This window comes from Arvicanthis niloticus, chromosome 6 (genome assembly GCF_011762505.2).
Source record: "Arvicanthis niloticus isolate mArvNil1 chromosome 6, mArvNil1.pat.X, whole genome shotgun sequence".
NCBI classification, from domain to species: Eukaryota; Metazoa; Chordata; class Mammalia; order Rodentia; family Muridae; genus Arvicanthis; species Arvicanthis niloticus.
In genome coordinates, this window is record NC_047663.1 from 47,713,995 (window position 1) to 47,730,122 (window position 16,128).

General features: G+C 39.0%; 1 protein-coding gene across 1 annotated transcript; it reads left to right on the top strand.

The window, feature by feature from the left end:
- The first annotated feature begins 2,014 nt into the window (after positions 1-2,014).
- On the top strand, positions 2,015-5,351 carry LOC117711242 (olfactory receptor 1496-like). The gene is made up of 2 exons (XM_076936348.1): positions 2,015-2,232; positions 3,519-5,351. The coding sequence occupies exon 2, from the start codon at positions 4,359-4,361 to the stop codon at positions 5,295-5,297; it is 939 nt and encodes a 312-aa protein (XP_076792463.1). The 5' UTR covers positions 2,015-2,232; positions 3,519-4,358; the 3' UTR covers positions 5,298-5,351.
- The last annotated feature ends 10,777 nt before the right edge of the window (positions 5,352-16,128 follow it).

A 16,128-nucleotide genomic window follows, 5' to 3' on the forward strand; every position in this document is an offset into this window, starting at 1 on the left:
AGCCAGATGCAAATGACTGAGGGGGAGGGAAGCATAGGCTAGCTAAGAAACATAGGGCTGGGTAGCAAGCAGGGTCTTGCCCTGTTGCTTCAGGCAAGCAGGCTAAGCCAAATAGCTGTAGCCTGTTGCATATGATGGGGGATTGGGGAAGATGTTACCTGGCAGAGCGATAGGGACTAGAGTTTGGAGCTGGCAATCTTGAGAGAGAGAAAGAGAGAGATAATGGTCTCAGCCATGAGAAGGAGTCTCTCAACCAAGGTAAACAGTCTTAGAAAGAGGGTTACAGCAGGTGCTATGGCTTGAAGGACAGCTGTTAGTTGTGAAGGAGTCCCCTTTGTGGAGCTGGGGGGGATGGGAAGAGTGGGGAGCTAGGAAGCCGCCGCCATCTTGCCCCTGAGCTGGGGAACACATAGGGAGAGAGACCTAGTCCTTTTGCACTAGGCAGGAGTTAGACTATAGCTAAAAATCAGAGAGAGAGAAAGAGGGGGTAGGGTGGACAGAGAGATGTTATTCACGGTTTTTGTAGGCACCAGTGGGAGGCGCTTGTGGAGCTGGCTCTGCCCATGTTGTCCACCACCTGTGGGAAACAATGTAGGCCTGTGCGTGGGTGTACGAGTGTGGATCTCTGTTGTGTCCTGGTCTGTGTCATCCTTTGTCAGCCGTGGGTGTCTCAGAAAGGCTGGGTCTACCGCAGAGGAGCAGAGGCTAAGCAGGTGCGCTCACACTGCACCAAGTGAACTCAGCGGGGCTCGAACTTGGGCAGGGAGAGAACTCAGCTTGATTTTAGCAGGGGCGGGAGCAGGACCCTCTGGTGAGAATCTCCGTTCTGGGCCCAGCTGCCACATGGGGTGGGCACGTGGCAGGACTGAGACTATGAGGGCGCACGCTGAGAGAGGACCAGGAGAGCCCTGGTACCACACTTCGCAGGAAGTATATTTGTTTAGCAGACTCAGCCAGGATGGTTCTTGTAGAAGCATGGGTGTTCGTGCCCCACGTTGGGCACCAGCTGTGAGGGGAAAAAAAAAAACCTCACAAGGGGAGGTCCCGCGGTGGGGTTCCACAGTGGTCCAGCAGTGGGTCCGGGGCATGCTTCCCACACTGCTGGCCGGAGGAGGGTCCCACATTCATACAGCCGCCACAGGCTGGCAGCTGCAGTTCAAGGTTCCAAAGGCTGGGAACCTGGCGGTGACAGGCCCAGGCAACAGGAGGAGTCCAGTTTTCCAAAGCTTTTATTGTTCATGGTGTGGTGAGTGGGTGTAGATGGCATATGCTCTCCCGCCAAAAGTCAGGGGGCCTGGCTTTTTATAGGGAAAGGGAAAGGGGGCGGGAATAACTTAATTAGCTACCTCAGTCTTTAGATAACTCATTAATATTTTAACCTCTGGAGGTGGAGACTTGCTAATCACACCCTCTACTGATGTGTTAGTGACTGAAGATCACAGGTTAAATGAAGTGACCTCATCCAAGGCCCAACAGTAGATGATGGGCTAGAGGGGATGTTGAAACATTTGAGAACTCTTATAAAAAGTACATTTTGACAAATATAAGCCTACAATGAAGAGCTTACATTCAAATGAAATATCAAGAATAGGAAAATCCATAAGCGCATAGAGTAGAGTGGATGGCTGGAGGTGACAGTGTGTGTGAATGGACACAGGAATCCTTTGGGCATTTCCTGATAATATGGGATGTTTTTCAGTTACCCTTCATCCCTTTCCCTGCTAACAAAATGGGGCTCCAGTCAACAGAAGCCATAATGGTTACCTGAACATGGAATGCATATATATCTTCCCACGGCTGGCTATCTTGATGCTATTTATTTATTTGTGTTGTTTGTTGTTGTTATTTAAATTCTACCTTCTATTAAGTGTAGCAAATTGTGGTCAATGACTGAAATTGGTTTTCACGAGAGCTCTCTTAGGTAAATTGGTCCCAGAAAGGTCCTGGGCAATTATTATTGTCTTTAATGAGTTATATAGAATCTGTACTCCTCTGGGATAAAGGGCACCTAAGGCCCAGGGATGGCAGCAGCAGTGGGGTATGAGTAGGCATGGTGCAGATAGGTGATGAGTACAGAGGCTGCTATTCCTGTGTCTGCAAATAAAATGAAGATGAGCAGGATCGTGAACTATAAACTAACTCATCTTCAGCAGAGCTGAGTAAAGTGTCTTGCTTTAAGCAGGTGTCTTGCTGTCAATTGGAATTCCTGTGTTATTTAAGACAGTTTTGTAGGTATGATAACTTTCTTCTTTTCTCTGTCATCCACAATTTCTACATTCTGTGCTAGTATTTGTTTCATGTTCATCATGTAGCCCATTCATATTGATGCGTTCATTCCAAGCACTCATGTCCTTTTTTTCTCTCTATAGCGTATCATTTCAACACAGGAACAGCCCTGTGATGTAGATTTCAGTTCTGTAGCACTGAAGGGTTGTTTAGTATACTTTCACTTGGGGGTCTTAAACACTGAACATCTTCCTCCTGAAGATGATGATTATTTGTATGTGTTCATGGTCACAAATCTTTGTTTTACTACTAATGTATGTGCAGTCCATTTAGAGACTATCTGCATAGCATCTAGGATTTTTTCAAATTAGCATCAGTGTTTAACCCTCATGATGTATAAATTCACCATCATATACAGTATAGACATTGAGGAATAACTCAAGTGAAAATTCCAAAGTAACCTTTTACTTCTTTTTTGTAATCCATAAAATGTTTCACTCTGTGTTCTGTACCAATATCTATAATATTCTGTGGATTAAAGCATAGGGGTATTATTTGTAGTCACTAGTATTATTGAGATTGCAAATTATTAACTCTAACAATGCAGAAGTACAACATTAGATTTCTGACAAACAGTATAGAGTTCAGAATTTATTTGTAAGTATTCAAGAGTTTCTATTGAAATGAAAATGTTTCTACACTTGAAGTTAAAGCAATTTGTATTAGTTTGAGAAGTGGGTAAGAAATGTTCACTGACAAAATTATGCATCATGACCAGGATGGACCCTAGTTGGAGATTAAAAATGAGTGTAAAGAACCAAACAGAATGAAGGCATATGAGACCTTTCCTGCATATAGTTTACAGTTGATATGAGGATAGCTTAAGACAGTGACCAAAGTATTAATTGTATGGGATATGTATAGGTTTCTAGGGTACATGACTGAAGGTCTTATGTAGTATAGAGATACACAATAAATTTAGGTGACTATGTCATTAGAAATAAGCCTGATATATGAGAATACTCAGATGAAGGGTAAACAAAAGATGGAGTTAAAGGTAGGAGAAGGATGGAGGAGCCACTAAAAATGTGACATGAAGAGATTGACTGCAACATTGAACGAGGAGAGAAAAGCCTTTGGGAACATGTGGGATATAGCACTGGCACCTGTGAGATAATAAAAGCACATTTGTGTATCTGCTAGGAACTTTATCCTTATCCTCATAGCAATAGTGATAATCTGAAAATAAATCAGAAAAGAGGTGAAGGAACTCCTTTGTTTGAATTCCACAGTGTAAATGAAGCATGTTGAAGAAGAATCAGAAGACATCAGAATATGAACATGAACTGAGTCTGCTTCTTCAGTAGTACCAAGATATGATCCTCATATACTAATATAATCTCACAGAGAGGAGTAAATGACATAGGAGAATGGAGGAATAACTGAATAATGCATGACAGCAGTTTATTATATGAAAAGAATGAATGGATCAAAATTTACATATCTCTGATTTAAAACTGAATTTGTTCCTTTTAACTATATCAGACTGGATAGGTGGAAGAGGGAGAAATTCGTTGGGAGACAATAAAGTGAAGACATGAATCTCATTTGGGGCTCTTGAGCTTCTGATGCCAGTAATATAGGCAACAGATAAAAGATAATTATTTAACATTGGAGCAGAAGTACATGTTACAGGGACATGTAAGTTTGAATTTGAAATGTTAATATAACACAATGGAGCATGTGAAATTTTCTTGACATAAAATTTGTATAAAATTATGATGATAAATCTTATACAAATTCTTCAAGAACATCAATATACAAAATAAAATAGAACACATTGCAAATAAATAAACTAGTTATGCAGAATGAGCAGGAAATAGGATAGAAAATCATTAGTCAATTTTGAATCTTTATAGAAATGGCATAGAACTGTCTAGGGAATGATGGGAAGTAGAAACTTGTAAAAGATAAATTGAGAAAAATTATTAATGATTGTAATGTGTACAGATAGTAGGAGTTCTGAGATCATGGTTATTATGATGACTTTTACATCCATTGTTGTAGAATATATATCTTAAATATATATTTAAGTTTTAGATCCTGATATTTTCTCAGTACACTGAAGAAGAATGATAATGAACAACAAAACTGTCATCACCCAGTTCCTTCTCCTGGGCCTGCCCATTCCTCTAGAGTACCAACACCTGTTCTATGCCCTGTTCCTGGCCATGTACCTCACCACTGTCTTGGGAAACCTCATCATCATTCTCCTCATTATACTGGACTCCCATCTCCACACACCCATGTACTTGTTTCTCAGCAACTTGTCCTTCTCTGACCTCTGCTTTTCCTCTGTCACAATGCCCAAGTTGCTCCAGAACATGCAGAGCCAGGACCCGTCCATCCCCTATGAAGGCTGCCTGGCTCAAATATTCTTTTTTATGGTTTTTGGAGATATGGAGAGCTTTCTTCTTGTGGCCATGGCCTATGATCGCTATGTTGCCATCTGCTTCCCTCTGCATTACACCAGCATCATGAGCCCCAAGCTTTGTACTTGTTTAGTGCTAGTCTTGTGGATACTGACAACATCACATGCCACGATGCAAATTCTGCTCACAGTAAGACTGTCTTTTTGTAAGAACAATGTGCTTCTCAACTTTTTCTGTGACATATTTGTTCTCCTAAAGCTGGCCTGCTCAGACACTTATGTTAATGATTTGATGATACTTATCATGGGAGGGCTCATCATTATTATTCCATTCCTGCTCATTGTTATGTCCTATGCAAGGATCATCTCCTCCATTCTTAAGGTTCCATCTACTCAAGGCATCCACAAGGTGTTCTCTACCTGTGGCTCTCATCTTTCTGTGGTGTCTCTGTTCTATGGGACAATTATTGGTCTCTACTTATGTCCATCAGGTAATGATTTCAGTCTCAAGGGGTCTGCCATGGCTATGATGTACACAGTGGTGACTCCCATGCTGAACCCTTTCATCTATAGCCTGAGGAACAAAGACATGAAGAGGGCCCTAATAAGAGTTATCTGCAGTAAGAAAATCTCTCTGTAATGGTGGCATTTGAGATTGTTACCTAATTTTATCTAATAAATGTATTGATATTAATATTTTATATCAGATATTATTCCTCATCATAGGATCTACAAGGAAGCCCATGCTACCCATGCTACATAACTGTTCAGTATGTGAGAGAGAAGTTTGGTGCAGTAATCAAAGTAGGAAAGATTATTTTTGGTATCTGGCTACATCTTCCTCCTTACCTTGCGTAAACAATCCTGAAAATGCAGAGAAGATGCGGTACTGTCTAATATAATCTCTGTTTCTCTTAAGTTATGGAAACCTTTTATTATTTTACCCTGACTTTCATGTTCACTGATGTTTCAGTTAAAATCATTTAAGTAATAGATTTATTACATCCAATAACAATGAAATATCTCTACCACCCAACTTCCTTCTACATATTTTCCCTCACCGAGTTTGACATAATTTTTTTCTTAGCTCCTTTAATTCTTTTCCAATTCATGTTATCCTTTGTGACTAGTCTTGACCCTGATCAAATCTGGGGGTGGGGGAGTGTTTTGAACAATGGTGGCTTTTTTATAATTTTATCTTAATATTTGAAATTCATTAGTAACCAAACCCCATTCAATTTAATTTACTTCTCAAAGATGAAGAAGGAATAAAGCTAGAAGCTGCTAATACCTCATGTATGTTTCATATGTGACCTTATAAATAATCTACTTATAGTATATTGCTTTCTTTACTCTTTTGATAATCTCAGGGAGACAGAGAAGACATATGAAACTCACATGGAGGAATAATGAGTATGAGACCACAGAACAATTCCACTCTTTTATCTTATTCTGTAGAATGAAGAATTTTTCTTTATTTTTATATTAATTTTTTACTGTGGCATGGAATAACCTGGTAAACTTATTTCCTCATTTGTCCATCAAAGGTAATGATACACAAACCCAGTTATTTATACTCTGCTGACCCCCCAACACACACACACACACACACACACACACACCATGTCCATGTGAATCAAATCCTGCCTCTACGGCTTCTCACTGCCTGAGCAACATCTCCACTTGAGCCTCTGTGTGATCTTCAACAGGAGCATGCATATCTTGAACTTTTTCTGTTCCCACATAGTCTTCTTTTTCTCCTTTAGTTTTTTTATTAAATTATGATGTCATCTCCAATCCAATGATCTATGTAAGCACTTCTACACACACACACACACACACACACACACACTTACAAAAGTGAGCAATAGCTCATAGAATTTTGAATTGTACCTTTTTATTGAATATTGTTTTATGATATTTATTATTATTATTGTACTTAAGGTAGCACTGGGTGCTTTCATTACTAACTCTTAAATGCCACAGTCATTGTATAATAGAATTAGCAGCAACAAGACAGACAATATGTAAATTAAGCTATTTTCATCCCTATGTGCAAAACAAAGTTCAAAATGCAGAAATGATTCTATATTTAATAGTAATGACATATCCCATTATTGTAAAAGATCCCTTCCCCATAAATTTATGAGTCTGTCAGCCATATGAAGTTTTAACTTTACTTACATACACTGGACCAACAACTCATAGGCTAGACAGACAACACAAAGACTGGACAGACAACACATAAACTGGATATAAAAAGACTGGGCAGCAAATGCTACAGCTAGTTCACCCTGACCCCCCTACTTCAAACTAACCTTTTTTTTCTCTTGTTCCCCAAACAGAAACTCTTTGCCCAAATTCAGCATGAAGTAATCATAACAATATAGGCACTCTGCTCCCTTAAGTTGGGATAAATGGTTTTAGTTGTTTAATATATTATTGTTATTATCATCTGAAGTGGTATGTTTAAATTATTGTATATTTTAGAAATACAAGTTTGTTTTGTTTCAATTACTGTGTACTAATAGGAATTCAAGGTTGTTTTGTGTGAATTATTATATATTAATAAAAATTTAAGGTAATATTGTTAGACTAAATTGTACATAAGCTGTTTATTTAAAATATGCTGAAACTTTTAGTTTTATGGTTCTTATATTTTTTATTGTATGTAGATTGTTAATGTTTGGATAAAACAAAAATTTTAAACCAAAAGGGGATATGAAGTAGAAGCTTCTGTTTGTATTATGTGATGCATACTCATGTGGTGTTTTGGTGAGGCAAGACCTGTAGGAGGACATGTGATGTTTGGAGAGATTATAAGTGGGACTCAATGGACAGTGACAGGGTGCTTGTATAGCTAGCACTTCACTGATCTTCACTTCCTTGAGAGAGGCATGACAGAGAACTTCCAGCTTTCCAGATGGTTTTTGTCATTCTCACTGACTTGTGCTGATTTGGTGGAGGCCTGGTGGTTTCTACTGGATTGTGCCACATTGTTGATTCATGTTTGGTGAAACTTTTGAACAGGACTGTTGTATCCTAATAAACAGTGATTAGAATCACCCCAGAGAACTACTTCTAAACAGGTCCACCTCCCCTTGTCCTGTTTTCCATCTTTTCTCCTGTATCTTTGGACTGTGGGCTAGAAGCGCAGTCAAAGACTTTGAGAACCTTTATGAAAGTAGGTTTTGAAAAATCTAAGCCTACAACAAGATTCAATAAGCCTATCCATAAACCATCCCATCAAGTCTGGACAAGGCATGCACAATGAAGAAAAGGGTATAAAATGCAAGTAAGAGGATCAGAAACACCCCCTCCCACTATTAGGAGTCCCACAAAACTTCAAGCTAAACAACCACAGCATGTATGCAGAGGGCCTAGAACAGACCAATGCAGACTCTGTATGTTTGTAGCTTCAGTCTCTGTGATTCCCTATGGGCACTGCATAGTTTATTGTGTAGGTCATGTCCTTGTGGTGCCTTTGATTCCTGTATCTCCTATAATTCTTCCTTTCACTCTCCTGTGGTGTTCTCTGAACTTGGCCTAATGTTTGGCTTTGGATTTTTGCATCACTTTCCTTCAACTGGTGGAAGAATCCTCTTTGATGATGAATCCATGAGTACAGCAGAATCACATTAGTAATCATTACATTTACTTTACTTTCTTTTTTTAATCAGCCATGTTCGGCTTTACCCTAGGTCTGTGAGAATCCAGCTTTCAGCTGATGGCCATCCAGGCAGTTTCTGGCATGAGCTCACAGTTCTGGCTTGGGCCTTAAGTTAGGCCAGCCATTGCTTGGCCACTCAATTTCCTAGTATACTGGTAGAAAATATTTTGTATCTGTATTCACCATGAAGATTGATTGGTCTGTGATTTTCTTGTTTGTTTGATCTTAGAATGATTTTTCCCAATCAATATTTTGTGCCTTCACAGTATTGCTTTGTATATACAGCATTTTTTTATTTTCATGTAATCCTTTGAGTATGGGTGTACATTTGTACATGTTTGAAAGCTCAGGAATGTATGGGCGCACTTGTGTGTGCATTCCTATATAGATCAGGAGAGAATCTGAAGTTCATTCCTTAGGTATGTCCAACTTTCTTCATACTGAGATAGGGGCTCACACTGGAGTGGAACCCATCAAGTAGTAAAGGCTGGTATAGCTGTGAACTCAGTATCCTATTTTCTCTACCTACTCTACAGTGTCATTACAGATGTGCACCATCATATACAATTTTCATGTGTGTTCTATGGGCTGAATTCAGAACCTCATGTAACCATTCTACCAACCTATTTATCTCTCCAGACTACTCATCTTGACATTTGCTCTTTGAAATCAAGTCTAAAGGCTCAATGTTTGCTCTTCTGGTCCCATAAAGTTAATCTATCAGACACTTTGTCTTATTCCTGACAATTTACCAATTTTTATAAATTATGTGTAAACCTTCTGAAGTGGACAAGATGAATTCCAGGGCTTTTGGAAAGACCACTAGTATTAGTTCCTGTATCAACCAAACCTTCTATGTCAACACCATTAATTGAATCTTTGATCATTAACCATTGTTTGCCAGGACACATTTTCCAGTGCTCCTAAAAGCTCCTCTTCTTTTTATTGGAGATTTGCCCTTGATGTAAGGAAACAATTGAACAATTCTATTCCCTGCATCTATTTGTATCTCCTTTCTCATGGTGAATGTTTCTGCAGGTATTACCTTCATAAATGAGGTAGATTTTTCTTTCACTCCTCAATCATATTTAAGGCTCTTAAAACCCCAACATGACATTGATCTGATTTACAATTTGATTCTCCTTATCTCCTTTCTTACTTTCTCTTTCTTCTTTCTCTTTATGTGTGTGTTTTCTGTCATATTCCCTAATAATTACACTTTGATGTCTTATTTTGTTCTTGTTACACACATAAGAAAAATAGCTGGTGCTTGTCTTTCTGGGTCTTTGATACTGGGTCATACTTGCTATAACATCAATTTCTTCATTTCATCTCTTGGGCAATGGTATGATTTTATTTTATTATTTTAGTTACAAATCAATATTCCATGGATTGTATGTACAAAAATTTCTTATTTACTCATTGCCTGTGAGCATTTAGATGAACTCATGAATTAGAAACTACCACTTGTGTGACAAGAATCACGGGTATGTAGGTTTCTACATTAATTGTTGCTTTGCATTCCTTTGAGCATGTACTCAAGGATAAAATAATTCAATCAATTTAGATCATGTATGTTTTAGATCATGTATGTTTTGACTATATTCTAGCCTGAATAACCCTGTTGTCAACATAAGTCTTGAAACCAAGGGACTCTTTAAAAAGAACATGAAATAATCTGTACAGCAATATGGCAAACATTGTTCAATTATCCCATTATCCGATAGGACTTGTTATTATAAGTCAGCATAATGCCCTTCACCAAGCAGTTGTTCTTAAGTAACTTTTATCCTCCTCACTATATTCTATTGTTCTATTTTTGTTGCTTTGTGCCTCCACCAATCACTTCCAATCTTGGGGGATAATCTTATTATGTATATCCCAAGTATTTAACATTTCTTTAACAAATGGAGAAGGCAAGTCATACAATACCATAGCTGCTTTAAAATGGTTTAGATCTCACATTTCTATTGGATGCAAGGTCAGCACTTTATAAGTGGGACCATTATTGTTAGCAGTAATATGCTACACAAAGCCTGGGAAGGCTGAAGATGCTTATGTAGGCACAAGAAAATCCTCTGGTGTTGCACTCTGCCAAACACTTTCCAGTTGCACTTGTACCATCTCCTGCTCTTCCCAGCTCCTAGTTTCATGAAGTGAAACTGGCACCTGACAATGAAAGTATGTGAAGTAGTGCAAGGTGGCAGTTTACCTTTTAGCTTACTTTGCTTCCCTTTTCATTGTGTAGTACATTCCCTGTGGGGAGCCGACAGAAGGCGGCTATCATCCTTGCAGCCATCTTGAGCCATATACCCTGGCAAGAGATTTGATTACAATAGCCTACAACAGTTGAGCACACTCTGATAACATCTTGTTTTAGATACCTAGGATCTTCCCTTGGGTGTGTGAGACTTAAAGGTGTGTGACTTAAGGGTGTAACTTAGAGATCAGATTTAGAGACAAGACCTAAGAGCATGACTTAAAGGCATGAGCTAAAGGTGATTTAGAAGTGAGACATATAAAAGGTGAGAGGCAGACAGAAGAGTTCAGTACAACTTACAATACAACTTAGAGTACAACTTAGAGTACAACTTGGAGTACAACCTGGAGTAGGAATTAGGCATTGAGGAAGAAGACACTTGGACTAGAGAACTCAGAATAGATGATTATTAGGTATTAAGTACTTGGAAGAAGAGCACTTGAGACTTGAAGCTGGAAGAATTATAAGGTATTAGGCAAAGAGAATTAGACATTAGGCACTTAGCAGTTGGAAGTAGTAACTTGGAACTTGGAGGCACTAGGGACTAGGAACTCAAGACTTGGGACTTGGAGAGGAGAAGAGAGACTGAAGAATAAACAGGATTGAATCATACTCTGTCTGGACTCCATTCCTTGCGTCCATCCTCATTCTCTCTCTTGCTGAACCCTGACCTGCGGACTGGAGCAGCTTGGGGCGGTGTTGGCTCTAACACTTAGCCCCCAAGGTTTTTGGCAGTGCAGGTTCCAATGCTGATAGAGCGGTCCAAGACATTTTGGCCCCCAAACGTGGGGCAGAAAGGTTCTCAACATTTTTGGAGCCTAATGTGCGCCAGCTCGGGCTGTAACAATTCCCAGTCTCAGACATCGAGCCTGGACCCTGTTATCCTCCCACTGGTTCTTTTTGCTTCCTGAGCACTTCTACCTCTATACTAAAACCCTATAAGTGCATAGCCAACTGTGCAATCTTCTCTAATATAAGAGAATTGTCAGTCTCCCCCCCCAATCATTTTCACAAGAGTATACATAAAACGATGAAACAAAACCAAAAACATCCTTCTGGGAACAAGGTAGGAGACACCCAGCAGCTGATGCTGCTATTATGCCAGCCTTAAAGAACATTGCTAGCATCTCATAACCTGATCTTTCTTCTATCCATTATGCCTAAGTCACATTGGGACCTACCTTTTGGCTTAGATTTTTAAATTTTTACTTTAATAAGGGTTCTTAAATGCTTTGACCTTCCTTCTAACCCACCATTGAAAGGTAGGGGAGAAAAGATGGTAAATAAGACAAGGATATGTGGACCTCCTTAGAAGTTGTTCTTTGGGGTGATTCCAATCTCTGTTTGTCAGGATACTAGTAGTCTAGTTTAGTACAGCCACGATACCAACAGTCCAGTTCAAAAGTTTCACCACCCAAGAATCAGCAACCACACACAATCCAGCAGAAATGGCCAGGCTTCCACTGAATAGGCATGAGTTAACAGGAGTGACCAGGACCAGCTGGACTGCCAGTAGTTCTCTGCTGTACTTCTCTTAATGAAATTAAGAACACTAAAGTTGCAAGACCAATGAAGTATTGCAGAGTTAGGTATGCAAGTAGCCCATCACTATCTATTGAGTCCCATCTATACTCTCTCCAAACATCATGTGTCCTCCCATGAGTCTTGCCTCAGTAAAACACCACATAAGTCTGTCTCACATGACCAAACCAGAAACTTCCATTTCATCTTGTTATGCTATGTTTGGTTTATATCCCTTTGACACATGCTGTTTTCAGAAGGGAAGTGGAAGGGCAGTTAGTTTAGGAAGAGGGAAAGTATACGTGTGTGGAGGGGAAGCAAACTGAGAGGAGAGGAAGGGTAGGCTTGCACAGTGGTTGAGATGTATTTTATGAGAGAATAAAGAAAAAGGATAAAAAATAGCAACAATAGAAAGCTGGACTCTTGCCAGCTTGATCATGGTGATGAAAGCTCTGTCAGGCCTTTTGCTTCTTCTTAATTCTTTCTGCCTTACATTACATTATTTAAAAAATAAGATTTATTTTAGTTGTGAGCCCAACCTTTAACAGCTGAGCCATCTCTCCAGCCCAAATGTGTAGCCCAGGCTGGCCTTAAACTTGTGATCCTCCTGCCTCTGCCTCCTTCAGCAAATCCTACCAGCATGTACCACCACAACTGGTGATGCTATGGTGTGCTTACAGATAGGAGACTAGCATGACTGCCCTCTGAGAGGCCCAACAAGCAGCTGAAAGCATTAGATACGGTACTCGCTCAACCAATGGACAGAAGCCAGGGACCCCTATGGTTGAATTAGAAAAAAGCTGGGAGAGGCTGAGGAGGAGGGTGACCCCATAGGAAGACCAGCAGTCTCAACTAACCTCAACACCCCACTGAGATTTCTCAGACACTGAGCCACCAACCAGGCAGCATACTAGCTGATATGAGGTCCCTGACACATAAAGAGCAGAGGACTACCTGTTCTGGCTTCAGGGAGAGAAGAAGCACCTAACCCTCAAGAGATTTGAAGTCCTAGGGAGGGAGGAGATCTGGTGGTGTCAGGGTGGGGACATCCTCTTGTAGACTGGGGAGGAGGAATGGGATGAGGAATTGTTGGAGGATGGACTGTGAGTGGAAAAATTACTGGACTGTAATAAAAGATTTAATAATAATAATAATAATAATAATAATAATAATAATAATAATAATAATAATATTTGGCCTCTTCCTCTCTCTGATACCCTTCACCATCTCTCTCCTAGTCTGTTCTCCCTCTCTCCACAAGTTCCCAGCTAGACTCTTCTCTCTCTCTCTCTCTCTCTCTCTCTCTCTCTGTCCTTTTCTGTCCCCCTTTTCTCTGCCTCTACTCCTTTCTCATCCCCCTTCCCATGCCCCCAAATAAACTCTATTCTAAACTAGACCTGTTAGATGGCTTGTACTTTGTGTGTGGGAGAAATGCCTCACCATGGGCATCCCCTCCCACTGCATCATACCACGCTACACAAACCTCTCATTAGCTTTACAAAATATATCAATTTTGTGCTATTTTTTCCTGAAATTATCAGCTAGCAGTCATTTAAATGTTATTTCCCCAAACCATAGACACAGGAAACAAAAGAAAATTCAGTTTTTAACATTGTCTTACTTAAAAAAAAATCCTAAAAAGTTTCTCATGATGGTATTTTATAGTACTTGAAAGATGTATTGTTCAACCACTCTCATGTCACATTAATGATTATATGCCCTACTGTGTCATGAGCTAGTTCTCTTGCCTTAACCTATTCATTCTCTTACTTGCCCCTCAAAGTTATGGTATAAAATCTATTCCTGTATTCCAGACTCTATTCTCTTTTTCATCTTTCTTTGAACAACAACTCATTGAGAACTCTAAGCAGTTCTGCATGTCTGTCCAGGGCAAATCTTCATGTAAGTCTCTGTGAGCATTTCAATCTTAACACACACAAACTTCAGACGGGTTACTTCATATATTCTTGTTGTCCTTTCATTTTTTGAATCATTATAATTCCTCCTACCTAAATATAGGAGCAACTACTTCTCTATATGCATACCTAGTTCTATAAGCAGACAATTATTCCTACAGCTTTTATTTTGTGACATTTCTACCTAGTGTTTTTTTTCTGGAGTATTATTCTCTATTTAGGTGCAAAAGTCACATAAGTTATCATCATAGAAGCTGAAATCTCAGTTGAATAGTGCATCAGAATTATCAGTGACTAAGGATAATATTAGCATATGTTATATTGTTTTCCCTACATAAGCAAAACCTATTTTTAACATGTATGGGATCATATATTCAATAACCATGAAAATTAGGGCTGGACTTATAATTCATATTAAAGAAATAAGACAATCTCTTCAAAAGATAGGGCTGCATACTTTGGATATCAACATGTAGAAGAGTGAGATTAAATCATTCTTTTTCCCTGTGCATGGGAGAATGCATTGCATAAAAACAGGCATGTTAATTAATGGGATCAAACTAAATACCCAGTGATAAATCCATACATATATGTGCAACTGATTTCTTACATGAAAACCAGAAATACACACTGGAGAAACACAGAATCTTCAACATACCCCAAAAGCTCAGAGATTTAATTGGAAGAAGAGGTGGAAAGATTCTGAAACCCACAGATGATGAATGACTCCAAGCAAACTGTCCTTCAGGAACAACAGGACTGTCACATGTGTTAGGATTGGCACATGTCAATCTTTGTGAGGACAGGAATTCACAAAGTTTGTGGCAGCATGTACAGGGCCTACACAAGTTCCAACCAGACAAGGTGTCAGCCCTGAGAGCAGAAACAGGCTTCTACCCTTAAGTAAGTTCATACCTGAAACTGATACCTACTGGCAAAGGGGAAACCAGTTTTCTTCAATGAATCTCACTGGGTATATCAATACATATTTCTGTATAGATCTATGTTTATGAATAATTGTCTAACACCAAATTAACTCATTAATACTTTTTATAAACTTTTGTCCTCATTTTGCTTTATTGGGGAATTGTTTGTATCTTACTGGTCCATTACTTTTATGTGTTGTCTATTTTTGTGTTTTTATGGAGTGTTGTGTTTCTTGTTTTTGTTTGTTTTTCATATTATACATATTTTTAACTTTTATTGATCTTTTAAAAATCTCACACCATGCTACCAAGTCCCACTTCTCCCATCCCCTCACATCTGCCTTCTGCTCTTGCACCCTCCCTCCACAAAAAATTACAAACTACACAAGCAAAAATAATAAACCAAACAAAACAAACCATATAAAATATCTTGCCATGGAAGCTGTAGTGTTTCACAGTGTTTCTCTCAATATACCTACCTCTCTGTCCACTCATCTTCACTAGCAAATGTTCAATGTAGTGACTCATTGACCTGCCTTGAGGTCTCCAGCCTGCCTCTGTCACACCATCAATGTATCTACTTTAGGATTTGTAGTCTATGGTTTTGCTAGGTTGGTAGTTCTAAAACCACTTTTATATTCTCTGGGTTCTGCATGAACAATTATGTTGCTTATGAATAACTTAATAATGAATTTGCCAATATAGCACAATGGTTTATATAATGTCTTGTTTTCCTTTGCTACACCATGATGAAAGAGTTAAGTTTCCAAGACTTAAATATACTTTGGACTTGCTACAGAGAAAAAGAAAACTGTCAAAATTGTTGGCAAAACAATAAAAGTAGAATTTAGAGGAAATAATTTACTTCTGCCACACAAGTATTGGAAAAGACAAAAATGATCTAAAGTTAATTGTATTAGAGACACTTAGAGAAAGAAGAATGTCTTAAACTCAAATGAAGCATAGCAAAAAATGAAATCACCCCTCAAACACAAAGCAGAGATCACCTTTGAAGTTTGCTGATGCCGACCAAATGTACTGCACTTCTCCAATGCTGGACTCACAATTTGTGATCTGAATAGAGGATGAGACTCTCTAATGAAAAAGGTTCTAGAAATTACCTGGGATTCTTTGAAAGCAGTGACTCTGTTTTTGAAGCTGATATTCACCTTTGTAAT